This window comes from Molothrus ater, chromosome 1 (genome assembly GCF_012460135.2).
Source record: "Molothrus ater isolate BHLD 08-10-18 breed brown headed cowbird chromosome 1, BPBGC_Mater_1.1, whole genome shotgun sequence".
Classification (NCBI taxonomy): domain Eukaryota; kingdom Metazoa; phylum Chordata; class Aves; order Passeriformes; family Icteridae; genus Molothrus; species Molothrus ater.
The window spans coordinates 19,791,136-19,808,780 of NC_050478.2; the positions used below are offsets into that span (position 1 = coordinate 19,791,136).

The 17,645-nt window shown below is 36.2% G+C and overlaps 1 protein-coding gene across 1 annotated transcript in view; it reads right to left on the bottom strand.

Annotated features, from left to right (window-relative positions):
* Window positions 1–17,645, bottom strand: part of PLXDC2 (plexin domain containing 2) — a 256,169-nt gene that overhangs the window by 131,559 nt on the left and 106,965 nt on the right. The window contains exon 2 of the mRNA XM_036401732.2: window positions 10,921–11,132. Within this exon, the coding sequence (XP_036257625.1) occupies window positions 10,921–11,132 (212 nt within the window). The remainder of the gene's footprint in view (window positions 1–10,920; window positions 11,133–17,645) is intronic.

Consider the following 17,645-nt stretch of genomic DNA (forward strand, 5'->3'; position numbering starts at 1 on the left):
AAGAAAATCACTACCCATACAGAATCCAGTGTCTTTTAACAATCACAGTCACCCAATATTTAGTATACATTCATGTTCATTATTGGAGCAGTATACAGATGTGTACTACATTTCACTGAATGTTTATATTAAAAACAAAACCTCTGCAGTGTATTTAAGAAATTACCTTGATTTCCAAGGTGGTGGAATAATATGCCTGATATAATACAAGAAAAATAAACATTGTATACACTGCTAGAGACTAAATGATTGAATAAAAATTCTATTTCCAGGTTTATTGAAAAAAAATTTCTCAGGAATGAATTGCTGTTTCTTTCAACTTCATAGCCATAATTTTGACTCAACAAAGAGTTGGGGGGTTTGTTTTCTAGACAAATAGGGGCATTGGGGGCACTAGCTTATGGCTATGGAATGAAGATGTTCCAAACATCCTCACCAAACTTGCTATAATCCACTGTGCCAGCCAATATAATACCCCCAAAGTTATACCCTCAAAATGAGCACCCACCAAGTTATTGACCTATGTAAGCCAGATCTAAGCAGTAGCACTTTGGAGCCAGATTATATCTGTTCTAGCGCTGCAAGACTTTTCATACACCAGAAGAGAAGCATCCATACAGGAAGAACCTGAGAAACAGTTTGCTTTGTTATCTGTACTGGAGCAGAAAACCTCTGAGACATCTTGGCACTTTATCCCTCAAGACATTTACTGCTCCACCTAGATGAGATCAGACAGACCGGATTTCCATTTCTCCCTCTTCCTACTTGTGTTGCTAAGGTTATGGAAAGAATGCTCAGAAAATGATGCTTTATTTAAAAATTGTAGTAGGAAATTGTGAAGAATTCTGCAGCTTACTACAAATGCATGAAGCAAACTTCCAGTAGCCATGTCACATCTCTCTAACTTTTGTTAACTCTCGTGCCATGTTTGCTATTCTTTTTTTGTTTTTTCCCCCTTATTACTCACACTGCAATTTGCTTCATACTCTAAGATCTCCTACTGCCAATTTTTCCAGAAATAAGTATACTGTTTCTTTACTGATGGTCTGTGAACACTTAGAAATGCCGCACATGAATGCATGCCAGTGTTATAGAAGAAAGAAAAAAACCAAATAAATCCCTGGTATTTCCATTAGTTATTTCTGTTCTGTGTATGAAATATTACAGCTCCTAGAAGTGTTTCATCAGCATTTTCTTCAGCAGTTGAAAACATTTAACTGGCATTTTTGGAAGAACAAATGTACATTTTACAAATGGAACTTTCTTGACTCTGATCCCCATCTTGATATGAATTTTGAGCATTGGCCCCATTTATTATTCTCTTTGCAAAATCTGTATAACTCATACAATCACAATGAGGATAGATGATTGACTTTGGCATAAATACTATATTTACAGAGAGTCATAGGAAGTGTCTGACCAAATCTGAAACAATGGACCCATCTGTTTACATCTCCTGTTGTTACTGTTTTGGGATAACAGATAATTGACTTTCCCATATTAAAGAAATGTGAAAGATTTGGAGAGACACTGAGTAATCCATCAATGTCATCAGAATTCCTACAGCTTTGAAAATCTATCCCTAAGGACTGGTACTATCCAAACTAGAATTGTGCGGCTCAGTGTGACAACTTTTTACTTAAATTCCTCAGCACAAACAACTTGGTAATGTATTCACCCTCACTCCCTGCTCCAACCAACTATGCACAATTTGCTGAGTGGTGTTAAATTAGCTAAGGGTGCCTGCTTTGCATGGGTAGAAATGAACAAAATCTTCTGCTTTTTGCATGACCAAATGGATGCAAGTCTCCTCTCTTGAGAACATTCCAGATGAACATGGTGAAAAGGGTCAGAAAGAAGTGTCTGGGAAAGGAAAGACCTTCCCAATCTTCACAGCCAAACCAATATTCAGCTTCACAAGTTGAATTTATTTTCAGCATACCCCTGCAAGCAAGTGCTGAGGCATGCATGACTGAAATAATTAATTCAGAAAGTACAAGGTCTGTTGATTCTGCTCTGAGCTCTTTTTAGTCATGAGTTCTACCATTCTGGAATATGGAAGCTGGAGATGAAGGATATGGAAAAGTAAAATATTGATGTGGCATTCACATTTTCTTACTATCATTATCTTATTATCATTAAGAAAATTCAAAGGCAGATGCCATTAAATTCTGAATTTCCTGTCTCCTTCCTTGCCATAAAGATTCATTCTCCTCAATGTTTTATATTAAATGCCTTTTGTGCCAATGTAGCTAAGCATGGGGAAATGAACTCGGGATTACAATGGAGTTATCTTATTTAGGAATGGGGAAGCTAGTTTTTAATTTCTTTCCTGCCCTGTCCTCTCCTCCCAAGCTTAAAGGAAATGGAGAATGAATCTTTCCTCCAGCCTTTTCCCTTTCCAGCTATACCAGAGTTATTAGCAAAATCACTTCAGTTTAGATTGAGAATATTGGAAACGTTGACAGGCTTATTGCTACACACTTCTTACAGAGTTGGCAATGCATTCAGTGCAGCTGAACATTCAGCAAGACCCAGTAAAAGTGTTAAGATGACCCTGATATAAATAAGCAATCAGTATATTCAAAAGAAAAAGATGTATGAGGCGTTTGCCTACTTTACCATTTTGAAACAGAAAGGCTGGAAAAAAACCAAGACAGTGATATTTCAGTCTGCTGGCTGGCTAGAAAGTGTGACATCACTGGTAAAAAACTCAGCAGAAAACAGTGAGTAAATTAATGATTATTCCAGATTCTGTTTCTAATTGCAGGTGGCATACTTTTTGGCGTAATTTAGCAATAGCATGGAATTAGGACATTTCATGTATGATCTGTGCTGCTTTCTGGACTAATTCACTTTCTGGCTCTTCTTTATAATGAATAAAAATTATCAGTTAAATACAAATTTTAGCAGTAATTTCCAAACATTTTAGTTTGTCTTATCATGTCACATGAAGAGAAAGTTCAAAAAATTTCCCTAAGATCACATGAAAAGGAAACATAATTTTCCTTGACATTGAAAATTGTATATTGCATTTTTGTGAAAATAAATTACATTCTCCATCTCCAAAGTAACAAGATAACTTTCTAAAAGAAATTCTTAAATTCTTGATAATTGTGAATGAAACCATTTCAAAATAACAGAAGCAACCTTTGCAAAAAAATAAAAAAATACAGCAAGAAAATTCTATACAACTTAGCCTTCAATTACTATATCAGCTGCGTAATTTAAAACAAAATTTTATCTCTCCTGCAACAACAACAACAAAAAAGACAACTAAACATTCTCCTAAATGGAAAACAAAAGATATATCCACAGTGATTTCAGTGCAGCAGCACTGTTTCAGCATATCCCAAGATCCTTTCTCCAATACATCTTAATCTCCACTGTAACTTTCAAGCTCCCAAATATGAAAATAATAACATGATATTTAACTTAATCTAGTAAATGGATACCATAAAAAGCACAAGAACAGCTGGAGTCTCTTAAGTTAAACATCTTCATATGGTCCTCAGAACTGACTGGGAAAGAGAATTGGACTCAACGATACTTGTGGGTCCCCTCCAACTCAGGATATTCTACGATTCTGTGTGATGCCCACTAAGCACAGGGGACCCAGAGCATACAATGGCAATTCCCCATTTTCCCTAGGGTCCAGTAATCTGCTTTTCAGAAGCTCCCTTTGTGTTTAATAACCCGTGACAAATTTGTATTTCAAGAATTTGCTTTGTTCTGTAAATTTTGACATCCACAATATTCAGTGCCAAGGAGCTTCAGAGCTTTTGCAGTTTCATGATGTGCAGTAGAAAGGAATCATATGGGACATTTGTCTAGCCCTCTAGAACATTATTGAAACACCAAAGATGTGAACAGCACATGTTCCAACAGAGACCTCTGGACTTAAGTTACACTGGCTTACAGGCTGCAAGACATCTCTGTTAGAGGTACAACTGACACAGCCCAAGGCAACACAAGATAGGGCCTGGAATGGCTGAAAATCTGATCCACTGCCACCTTCAACTGTAAAACCATGTATTTTAGTCACAGTTGTTTTAGCCCTGGAAGTTCCAGGTCTATACACTAGGTAACTGAAGTTAGAACAAAAATTGTGAAAAATATTTGCAGGCCTACTGGAAGAGCCCAAATTTTTCCTCCTTCTCTTGAATGAGTCATACACCAGAAATCACACATACACCAAAAATCACGTGATGTAGTAATTATTAACTGTGAACAAGAAATAATTATACATGCCTAGAAGTGAAAATAAGAGTGAATATAACTTTTGTGATGATAATGATTTTGCAAGTAGACCTGAAAAGCTTCAGCCATGTAATTAAATCAATTAAAGTGTATTTCTTGACTTAGAACTTTAAATTAACCTTAACAAAAATTGAATGTTTCTCTTATTTCAGTCAAGAGCTAAATATTATTTGAGCTTGATAATATAGTCTAAAATCTGTTCCTAAAATGAAGCCACATCAGAAAGTAGGTATGAAAAATAAAACTGATTGTTGCTTTAGGTTTTTAGCTAGTTTTTTCCCCCACGACTCTTTAAATACAAATTTCATAACAAAGTATTGTTCTTTTGCTGTCTAAAGAAAAAGCCTGTTTTGCTGTCTAAAGAAAAAGCCACAACAATTCCTGTTGTGCAAAGCTTCATTCCTTCTTACTTATAAGTTAAATGCTTCAACTGAAACCTAAAATCTATTTAAGCCTTTGTACTGAACATGCATTACTTTGATATTTCATAATCTGTATTAACATGTGACTATGCACTGAGAAAAGAATTCTGTCCTAGTGGTGGAGGGATCAATAGCATCCCTGATATTATTAAACTAAATGGCTGTACAAGAAATGTTGCCCATGGAATATTAACTTGCACTGTTGAGGATCCCTGACAGGGGAAGGAAGATACAAATACTATCTAATATAAATATTTGAACTATAAGCTTAAAAGGTAAGTAAGAAGGCAACTTTACACAGGCAATTAAAGACTCTAAAAATTGCAAGTCAGAAAACAGGTTTTTGAAGTAAAGGGGGACACTCTTAGCTTGGGATGAGGAAAAAGAACAGAACTACTCATTAAATTGTGATAATAAGGATTTTTTTTTTTTCTTAAATACAGAATATGGTTTCCATTAACTTGGAAGGATCCTGGTTTCAGAATACAGTGTTACTAACACTGCTCTTTCCAAGTGCTTCAAAGGCGACTGGCATTAAAGCATTGGGAATGGAAGAAAAGAAAAAAAAATAAAAGCAGGAACAAAACAGAGACAGGCTTGGCCAAACTGACAGCTCACTATGAGACTATAATACTCTTTAGTTTTAAGGTTCTCTCATATGGACAAGTTTTTCTACTTTTAATACAGTGCATTAGCGAAGTAATCGCAGAATTGCCTTATCATTTGTCCAGCTGAGGGAAATTTAATCTCAACCATTTATTTTCTTCCTTGCTCAGACTTGCAGTGGGGACACAGCAATGGGCATGCTGACACTGCTGTCAGTAGCTGAGAGTAATTGCTCTCAAATCCCAAGGGCTGTAAAACTCAATCCCTTCTGTTGTTTTTGCCAGTCAGAATCAGACATCTTCACTTCCATGAGTGACTGGGACTGATAAGGGAGAAGTGCTCTTTTGGGCAGAAACTCTGGATCAGAATGCAAAATCCAGCAAAAGACTGTTTTTTATCAGTAGGAAACCCACAAGCATTGTTTCAATAGGGGCAAGATGCTTTTTAGGTATAAACTACAGGTGCTGCTAAAATCTACATTTCAAACAACATCAAGAGAAGGTAAAGAAAGGACAAAAACACAAAGGGTGACTTCAGTTGGCAACAACTCTATTTTAGTTAAAAGCAATACACAGCAGGAAATATCAGTGACATCCACAGGAATAAATTAATTACTTCAATAAAGAAAAAAAAATTGCACTGAAGCAGCCTCAATTTTCTGTGCTTGCAAGTAGTATGTTAGGTGGAGTGGAGAAAATAAGATACAGTTGAGTTTGGTTTGATTTAGCATGCTAGTCCTTGCTCAGAACTGAATCTTCTGTCATACAGCAGCAATCATTCTTTCTGTTCTAAGACTTTATATGAAAAATTATGTTTTTCCTCACATTTTTGCTGGTGCAAAGCAATAAAACTTTACTGCACTCAGCTCAAGCTTGACTATGATTTAATCTATTATTTTATTGCTGGATTTATTTTTGGTATTTGAAGTTTGTGAAAGACTATTGTTTTGATGTAGTATCTCTATACAGAGGCAACAAATTCGAAAGTAATTCACATGATCTAAAGTTATTCTGCAAAGTTTTTCACCTTCTGCTCATGAGAATGCAAGCTATATATCAGACACTTCTCCATTCAATTTCTCTGTATATTTCTTGGCAGTGTTTTACCCTGCACTGGTGTGACTGCAGTCACAAGGAAGATCTGTGATAAAGAGACCAAAGCTATACATACAGAGAGAGATTCTGTTCTGAATGGAGCCACACATAGCCAAAAACCATAGGAAATCACTTTAAAAATGATGCACATTTTAATCTGTGGAAAAATTATCATGCAACATTTGTGCAATGCACAACTGTATATTAATGCATTAGTTGTATATTATTGAATTATTAAGCCTTTTCCAGTTCTCAGTAGCCAGACCTGCATTAGCAAGTACTATGACAAAACAGGAAAGCATTTGTGGATCTTTAGTGGTGAATACTGGGCAAGCAGTATCCATAGGAGATTCATTTCAGGGATCAACTTCTTTCTCAGTAATGCAAAAAGCAAACAGGCAGAAAGAACCTCCGATATCCACCTTCACTATCTGTATGGCCACAGGCCTTTGGGGATTAACAGAACAACTGGCCACATCATCACCACGAAGTTGAGTTTATTTTAACAATATTGATACTAATCTACTTAATAAAAGTGAGTGATTATGGAGCATACTTTTATTTTACAAGGATATATGCAGAAACATAGTATATTTATCTTATTTTTGCCCTTGCTTGAAAGAAAACATGCCAAACTATGCATATTCAGGAAGATGTATTTTCACACTCACTGCTTTTACAAGGTTTACAGTGGTTTACAGTGTTTCCAGCAACAAATTCCACCTGACACGTTGCATTTCCTAAGCTCTATTTATCATAAGTAAAAGGCACTTCTAAATGTCCTGAGCCCAATAAACAAAAGCAGTAGATTACACAACAAGCAAAAACTCAAAACAACCCTGACGCTTAAAACAGGAGAGAAGAATCTTAAGATAGATGGGAGAAAAAAAAAGGAAAGCTAGTCTTGAAATCATGATATTGTGAAATCTCAGAAATTTGAAAAGCAAAATTTCTAGAAAGAAGAAATCTGACAGTCCCAAAGTTATTCCAGGCAGAGGGCTTTAATGTTTGGCTTTGCGACCCTTGGGAAGAAATATGGCTTAGCCATAGATGCTCCTATCTTCAATGGAGACATTAAACTCTCATTTGCCATGAAGCCAAGAAGACAAATTGGTGCAGTGCATCACCAGAACACTGTATTTTGGGGCTGTCCCTTACAGCTGGGTTAGATGTCTGACAGCATATTGCTTTACCTGTCCAAGGCTATCTGCTTTGGGAATTTCTCTCAGACTGTAACACTTGCACCCATCTGTATAGATTTCACTCTTTTTATGTCACTATTTTAGGCCTCCTAAGAGCTTTCTCTCTCTCTCTCTTTAGCTATTTGATATAATGGGAATGAAAACATAATAAGTCTCTTATAGAATATGACCCTACTCTGCCTTTGAGCTCTAGAGTACCAATTGCAAATAGAGCAAATGGGACTAACCTCCATCCTTGGGAGGCTTTTTGGACTTGCAACATTATAATCTCTAATTGGCACACATAATAATCCTTTTAAAGTAGAGGAGTACTTTCAAGATAGTAGTACTGCTTTAAGAGTGTTATATGTTAATTTTACCCTATAATTTATAGTTAGCCATCAGGGTTCCTATCTGGCATGCAGCAAAAACTTGTTTATGTCCTTTGCTTTTCTTTTGGCAACATCCATCCTTGTGGGTTTGTGGCACCACAACTATTCCTATTCTCCAACAAAACAACAGGACTTGGAGGTCTTATCTTCTTCTTCCCCAGACCCTGCTCTTTTCTGAAGGCCCAGCACATCAAATTATTATAACCACTGCTTCTTCTAGGCGCTGTAGTTTAGTTAAAGACCAGTTCAAGAGAACAGCTTACCTTAAAAAAGGTACATGAATGTGTATATCATTTTGCACGAGTTCTTTCCTGAATCACAGTGCCAAGCAAATGCAGGAGACAAAACAGAGATGTGGAGAGACACCAGGGCTCCCTGGTGCCTTTACTGCTCCATTTTTTGGACCAGAGAGGCTGCACCCTAAAGAGAATCTCACCATTATCATCTTTCCCATGCACAGGAGGAGGCCCACCCTGACTGCTGGAAAGGTGTGATGAACCAATCTACAATGCACTTGCATGAAGAGCTTTAGAAGATTTGCACTTCATGCTCCCACTCAAGCTGATGTCAAAATATCTGCCGAGATCAGGGCTGATGGCTGATCCAGTGAAGTTACAGAACAATTCCAGTAACTCCAATGGGAAAAAATTAATCAAAAGTGTCATTATCTTAAAATAAACAGCAATCCAATGGAACTAAGCTCTGCTCCACACAGGCTTGATTTTATCACTTTTTACCTTATGACTGTATGGATTGTTAACTCAAGTAACATTTAATTTTAAACTGTGTCCAGAAATTTCTGCCTACTGTCTTCCCTTTTTTCCTTGGATGTTTTCATTTTGGGGGTTTTTTGTGGGTTTTGTTTGTTTATTTTATTTATTTTCATTTTGGTTTTGTTGTTGATTTTGGGGTTTTGGTTTGGTTTTTTGCCCAAAAAAAAAAAAAAAAAGATGGATAGAGATGAGAGAGAAAGGATTTGGGTTTATAAAGCTGGAGAGAAAATAAAATATTATAAAGAAGGACAGCAAATACTATTAATTGAAAACATGCTCATCACTGTCAGTCTTCATTTTAAAGAAGTCTGCATTTGCATGGTTAGCCTACAAAACACTTAGAGAAAACAGTATCTGTAAAAAACAGTATCTGTAAAGGAGGGATGTCATCATCCTGTAGCATCACTAAATGTAAGTGGCAGCTAATGCTTATTCTCTGGATTTTCTTTAGCAAGCACTGTGATGTGCACAGAACAAGGATTTAAAATAATCAATAAGCTCTCCAGTCCTGCTGATAAGCTGCCAAGCTGCAGAAGACTGCAACATATGGATTCTTCCTCCATGGATTTCTGTTGTATACTCTACCTCCTCCATAAGGCCAGGCATCAAGGGGTTTTTTGTGACATGCCTCTGTGTTGTAGTGGGGATATTCAATGGAATCCGATAATGTGTAAAACCACAACTCCGTTATCTTATTGTGCTGAAAAGACCTTAGAAAAAAGAGGTTTGCAACAGAACACAAAACCTGAATTCAATAAACTTTTCAGGTTAAGACACTCAAGACATTAACCTGTCAGAAAAGATGTTCCTGGAAAAATACCAATCTATGTATATTGATTTGCAAGCATTCATTTTTGTTCCCCAAGTCTTGCTATACATAAGTGTTAGAGGGGGACATCTGATCATTTTGCTTCATAAGAGCTTGGAACCCAACTGAATGGAAATATTGCATAGGGATCTATGGGGTGAGCCACAGAAAGATCAGTTACTAAAACTTGCATGAACCTGAGACAGCTTGCTCTTTTCCTGCTAAAATAACTAGAAGCAAGACTGATCTGTGTTGTAGCCCAAAATAATTGCTACAAGTATGGGCAGATGGGGATTATGCGAGGCAAAAAGGAAGTTAAAAAATCAACATTAAATTCAAAACTACAATTTACCAACCAGTGAATTTCATGTTGGAACAAGAGGAAGTGTAATTAGTGCTGTGCAAACTGGAAACCTTAAAACAACAAGCACAAAACACACCTCTCTGAAAGCACTGGTTTTTTTGTTCATGCAGTAGAGTTTCCATTGTCTCTACAGATGGGTTTTATATTGCATTGTGTTTTTTTATTGTGTGTAACAACCCAAAATCTGAAATCTGCATTTTTTTCTCTGAGAGTGAGCTTCTTAGAACTGAAAAAAAACCCAACACTGTTGTTTTGGAAACAGATTATAATGACTGAAGATATTAAGTGTAGTTTATTTCAAATTGTATTTTATTGAAAAACAGGATGCAGATTTTATTAACAGGAAACCCTCAAGATAAATACTTTAAAAACACCACCACAACAACAACAAAAGAACCAAAGAAAACAAGACAGAGAGCAATCTGGCAGCTAAATAAGAAATTAGAGATTGCATGACACTATAAAGCAGAGGGAGAATGTCCCAAGGCTTCACAAAGATGGACTCAATCCATCTTATTCTTTGGAAGACCAAAAATCAAAAGTATGCCATTTTTTTTCAATCACCAACCTGAATTCTCTTCCAATTTTTCATTTCTCTAGGGTCTTATCTCCTTTGTGCCTGGATATTACTCTCCAGAAAGATATCCAGGTATCCAAAGATATCCAAAGATATCCAAAGTCTTGCAAATTGAGGCGTTTACATCAATTACAAAAAAGAATTCAATTTTATTCTGTTTTAATACTACTTCCTTTTCCAGTTTTGCAGCAATAGCTGCTAAAACAGTTCCCTTAACTGTTTTCCATCAAAATAGCAAACATCCTCGAGAGACTGTCTTCAAAAGTCATAAAGGACAGGCTCCTGCCTCAGGACAAAACTCAAGCTTCCATGTGCTGATAGGTTCACAAAGACCAGAGGTTCTCCTCCCCATAAGTGTTTCAATACCCTGAAGGAAATGTCCAAATTTTTTACTTACCCCCAGTCAAAGACAACAAAATGAATTAGATGAAATGAGTATCTACCTCAATCTGTGTAGTGTTGTCATGTCCCTCTTCAAGCAGCAGGTCTGTGAAACCCCCTGGCTCCAAGGAGTCCTGCCCCATGCTGGCTCTGTTGGTGTCCACGGATTTGAGGGACTCTGAGTGCCTTCTCCACCTGTGGCTGCTTACAAATGAATCCACCTCCACATTTTCCTCCACTCGAGGGAAGCTCTGAACAAGTTCATAAAACACACCTGTTTGACAAGAAAAGAAAGGCAAAACAAAGCAATGTAGTAAGTGAACAGAACACTGGTTTGCTAATCATAATTGAAAGTAAATTGTAAATGAAAATAAATTATAATTGAAATTGAAAATAATTTATATAAAGCTTTTGAACACTCCATAAAATGGCCATTTGTATCCCTTATAAAGATTTTATGGCAATGAAAGTGTATAAAAGAACTATTATACAAAATTCAGGAATTTTGGACTAAGTTTTGTAGACTCATCTAAGCATCATAACTGTTTTATTTTTCTGCGTGTTTTCTGTCTGGGAAAAGCTTTTCCTGTAACATTTTAAACTTTAATACATGTTTACCCATAGCTGACACTTTTCAACATGGAATAAGTCTAAAATAAATTTTCATCACCTAAGAAAACAAATGTAGAAGAGACAGAGAAACTCTTGTACAGACTTAGGCTTTTTTACTGATTTTATGTTGAGAGAGCTTGGAAGCCATGGTGAAAAGCAAATAAACATTATGAAAGATGTGAAATTCTCATAAACAGCTGTTCCAGTTCATAAATAAATCTGTCCTGCTGTATACGTGATAAACATGAATGATGTGTGAAGTCTGCAGACACCCACTATATCTTCTGCAAGGGATGAGCACTTGGGTGGTGTGTTTAACATTACTTTTGGACATTTTCATGCTCATTTGCAACTTTTTATACTAGTAAAACTATCAGCAAAACAAACCTATAAAACCATCAGCAGACAAAACCATTAATTCTTCAGAAGTTTTTATTTTGCCCAATCCAAAACCCTATCAAATTATTTTTCTGTTAATTTGTTTTTTTTAACCACCATCAAGAGAGAGTGAAGTAAGTTGGCATATTTTGCACTAAAAATCAGATATGCTTTTCATATTTTCTTTGTGTCTAAAAGGACAAGTAGAAGGGTGCTCTGTGCTTTTGATGGGCCAGGAAGAAGGTGATTTGGTCCAAAAACCAGAAAAAAACAGACCACTCAAAAGGAATGGTAAAGGAAAATGCTGAAAGGATAGACCAGTAAACAATTATGTGCAGAAATACTTCCATTGCTTTTTAAAACAGAATCTTCTGAACAAAAGATGGTACATCTTCTGAGGTCCTTAATAAGCAACACACGTTGTCAAAGTACAGAAGAGATGGACAAAGTAAATTTTAGCTATCAAAGGTTTAAAAATGTAAGGTTTTCCTGCATCACAGCAGGTACAGGTGTAGAAGCTATGGGTATAGAAAAATCTGTCTGACATTGTTCTTGGCAGACCAGAAAGTCTTACAGTACAGAAACAATATCTAATACACTTTAGGCTCTATGTGGTTCCATTTTTCTATCAAACTCTCCCAAATCTACTAAACTAATTTCCCAAGTTATTTGATCAGTTTCAGCCAAGCTGAAATTATGTCTGATGAAGGTGTTTGGTCAGCTAGATAAATGAGAATTTAATTGACATGCAAAACAAGAAATCTCAGGCCATATCTTTCCTCAAACTCCAAGGAATCAGACTTCTTTTCTTTTAATAGATGGCTTTTTGAAGCCTGTTTCCTTGCATTTCTTAAAAGCCTTAGAACATTGACTTCAGCAAATTGCTACTGTGCTCCCTATTTTATCAGACAGTCAGCAGCCCAATGCAGAGGGACATCTCAGTGGGTGAACTAACTTATTCCTCCACATTCCTTATCAGAATTTATTCAAAGCCGCCCTCCCTGCTTCAGCTTGCAGCCTTCACTGTGCTGTTATGGGGATCAGGAAGCTGTGGGACATGGCAAACAGCTCAGAGCCATGAGCAGGCAGGGCTCCCAGCCTGTGCCTGGGGCTGGCTCCAGGGAGGCAGAGTTTGTCCCCTGCTGCCACCAAGACTGGGGCACAGGGACACCACGGCACCTTCTGCAAGCCCTGGGGAGCACCACACACCTACAGACAGGGCACACAGGGCACAGCACCTCAGCTACCTCTGCACCACCCCTTCCCCTTGCCCTGAAACACCTTTCCTGCCTGGCCTTGGTGGCTCTAAACCCACACTCAGAGACCCAAAAAAAGCATTTCACGCCCATTTTGCAGCCCCACTCCAGCCTACTCTTTTCATGGCTATCATACATGCTTGATGTGTTGAGGCAATCACCTAAATTAGTGAATAGAACAAGTGAAAGTTAGGGGAGGGTTTAAAATCCCATTCACCTCAAGTTGAGACCCCTTTCTAAAGAAAATCAATTACACCTTGTTCTCCCAAATCCTGAATAGAAATGAATGAAGTTTCTAACCTTTAAGGTGTTCACAACATAAACTGGTTTTAAAATTATAATAATATAATGATGATGAGAAGGAAAGAAATGTGTCGGGGTATTTCCACTGGCTTGGAAATTCTACACAATTTTCTCCATATTTTATGGTATAATTGCATCATAGAATCTGCAAAATTTGGCTTGCCCATTCCCCATTACAGAGATTTTGGATGTCGTTAGTGCACAATTTTTACCCCCTTTTAAATTTTTAATTACATGATTTTTTCTCTTTGAAACATAGAAAATGTCCTAAAAAGGACTGTTTCTGCCATTACACTGATAAACATTTTTTTACAGGTACAAGCTATACTGACATAAGGAAGGTTTAGAATCATCTAAGTGTATTCAGGCTGTATGATATCCTTCTAAATGGAATAGCAGCAAGAATTAAATTCAGGAAGTGATAACTATTCAGTTTAAAACTAATCTTTGAAGGTTTTTTCACTGTAAAATCTGTAAAACACTGCTATCGATAGACTAGTTAACTGTCCTGGGCTGGCAATGTGAGATACTGAGCTACAGTGTGAGATAAAATCTGGATGTGATTTCAAGGAATAAATAAAGAAACATACTGTGAGATTCCTCCTTCATTAAACCTTTTCCTTAAACTACAGGGGATGGAGAGGGGTGATGAGCTTGGCTGTACCAGCTCTGCTCCAGAATGGTCTCTTTGTTTATCCCAGCAGATCTCTAATGCTGAGAAAATGACAAACATTTTTGAAGTAAGCTGAACAGGATGTTTTACTTTTATGTAAAAAAAACTTATATAAATTTTCAGGTAATTGATAGATAAACTATCTTTAAGTTCTAAAAGGGGGCATCCCATAAGAAAGAGCATTCAGAGACCTAAAATTCCAACACTTTGCAAGTTAGAACTGTTTGATGTTTCTGGTTGAAATCTCTGTGAAGATTAAAAATATCATATAAAAGGCATTTTAGAGGAAATGTATTATAGTATTATAGACTTATCTTCTAGATCTTGGAGCTCTTTCTTTAATTAACACTGAAGGAGAACATGTCATTCAAATCAATTGAAAAGAAGCCAAATGCTGTAATGTCTGATCCACAATAAAATCACAATATTGGCAAGCACAGATGGGTAGCAACTTGTTTGAATTGTATGAACAGAGATGCAAAACTGGGCTCTAAAAGATCAGAAATGCTGGGCTATACAAGAAAGATTTGCTGAAAGGGAAGAAGACACCTAAATGTGGTGGGGACATGGGTTCTCTGTTTTGCTAAGACTGCCCTCAAAGAAAAAGAGAGAAATTCTAACCAAATAGGCCCAAAATGCAACAGCTAAACCTGACAAGTAAGACAACTCTGATTTTGCAAGGAAGTCAGGGCTACATAAAGCTTTATTTATAAGGAAGAAACAACAAAGAAGAAACTTTTTCTTTTTAATGGGTGGCAATATAATCAAAGGAGAAAGAAACCTTCTTTGGGAAAAAAAAGGGCAAATACATAAATCTTCTTCCATTCATTCAACTAGTTTTGGGTTTTCTCCCCCTTTTCTAAAAGTTCAAACAAAATTTTGTGGAGTGTTTCAGCACATCAGAATTTCGGATTTGCATTTCTGAAATGTGTGTGTTATTTCATGATTGCACACATTTAAGCCAACTCTGCAATTTGACTAATTTCATAAATGCATCATAATCAGCAAGATTTTTTTTTGAAAGACTAGAAATACTCACACATTGAAACCTGTATTCAGAAGATTGCTTGTGAGATACATGATCAACTTTCTAAATATGCCACAGCCCAAATGCCAGCAAAATCAAGTATCAAATGCACAAATTTTTTCATCAAGGAACAGAAAATGTCATGATACCTCTTTAGCTTAAGTAACTTTCTATAGCCTGTCTTATGAGTCTTTATTTCTATTATGACACTTTCAGTAAGGGTGAGAGACCAAAAAATTGTTGATGAAAGATATGAATACTAGTCTCATGGAGTTGTAGGCTCTTTCCAAACATAAACATGCCTTTAAAGGATTCTCCAGTACAGGGCTTATATATTAAATGACAATTATCACAGCAGATATCAGTCATATGTCTCAAAGAAAGGAAAACTTCTGCTTTAAATGAACTCTTCCTATGAACACCTCAACAAAATAGAGACTTTTTTCTTCATCTCTACCTCATTCATGGGCCTAGGACCAATTCCACCTTTCTGACCATAATTTAGGAAAGAAAGATAAGCTTGACTTACAATATGTCTTTGATAATGATACATTTCTTAATAAATTAAAAAATAACATGATTTGTAAAATCTATCCCACATTGATAATTAGCACACAAATAGCTGTGTCAGTTTGGGTCATGATTTGGGTAAACCAACAAATCACCAGATCCTCATAGTTTCTTTTTAAAGCTTGTCTGAAACTGCTAACAGAATTGTAATAATATGTGGGGAAATAATGCATAGCATGATCCTTTTTTTTCCCAGCTAGGGATGAGAATTTATGAGGCCTGCAAAGGGAATCAGAGTCAATGATAATAAAACTCAGAATGATGGAAGATGATGATCACTGTACTGCTGTTGAATTGTTTGCTCAGAACAAAAAATAATGTCCAAAATAATAACACTAGCTCGAGGTACGTTTTCCTTGCAATTACATAAATAACTAGCAACTAAGACTCGTGTCCAATACAGAATCAGTATCAATAATAATAGGTATTATGGTAGGGAAATAACATAACTGGCAATTTCCCTCCACATCCATTTTGTCAACAATATGAACTCAGACCTTCCCCTTTGCAACTGCTTTCTATTCAATAATTATTTTTCACCACTACAAGTGGTCCCAAAGAGCATATTACCACACTTCTCGAACTTTATCTTTGTCACAACTGGAACTGCTGCAGGCAGAGTTTTTGTAGTGTACTGGTGTGTTTTGTTTTTGTTTTAAAAATTTTTGTTTGTTTGTTTTAATTGCCTGATTTACTTTCACTTTGTAAATATTTATGTAATCATACAGATAAACTAAAATGGTATAAGTAAAGTCAAGATCTGAGTCCACTGGTAACAATACTGTTACTTTGATTAGCCTAAATCAACACTGAGGATATATTGTTAAATTCCAGCTTCACTCATATTCCCCAGCCACATAAACACGATAATTTGCACGTTGAATTTACAAGCAATCTGATTATGGCTTTATAATTTCTTATAGATTTATTTTTTTATCCTTTTTGTCAGTTCCACCTGGGGACCAAGATTTAAATTTATTGCTAACTGGATACATACAGAACCAAAAAAATACAACTTATGTCTCAAAGAAGGCTTGCAGTCTAGAAGATGCTGGATTGTAAGAGGAGGGAGAGAATTTTGCTTGGTACACAGTGATATCAGTCATCACCAAAAACCTAGCCAGTATCAAGATTTTGAAGCTATTTTAGTAAAAAGAAGATTTAAAAAGGAAAAAAAAAAGTGGTTAATTTTTTTTGCACACATATTCTAGAAGGATTTAAGTTACTTTCACATCTGAGCTTAGAACAAGAGTCTAGAGAAGGCTGATTGTAACAAGTGAAAGGCATAAAACGTTTCACACCTACTAGATGCTTACAAATCTTATGCACATCTGCACCCCACCCTTGCAGACCTTTTTTGTATTATTTTTGGAATGATAAAAACACAATTATGCTTAAGCTAACAATGTGGAGTGCAATCCTTTATTTCAGCTCTCCCCTTTTGGAGACAGGAAGACTAAATCACCTTGAAAAGAAAGATAATGAAGTTGGAATTGATTCTGGTTTAGTCTTTCCTTACAAAATAAAAGAAAAAAAAAAGAAAAGAAGCTCTAATATACTTAGATGCCCAGCCATGGCAAATTCAATTTGAGCACTATTCACTTAATCTTTGCACCCTATACTAATATGTTCTATATCCACCTCTCCAGTAGCACTTGCAATAATTATCAGTAATGCAGACGCCCAGCTGTATATAGATGAATATTTAGCACATACTGAGCTTCCAAAACCAAGTATATCTATAATGCTCTCCTGTACCTGGAGCAGAACTCACACTTTTAATAATTTTATGTTCTTGTGCATTATCATCTACAGCATAGAAAAGGAAGTAGTTAACAAATTTTAAATAATTTGATGCTTTTTGATTAATTTGTAGCAATAATGTCAAAATGTTAATTCATGTGTAGTTTATGTATTTTCTCTCCAAACCTCCCTATAACACAAACCCTTAATAAACTACAGAATTAT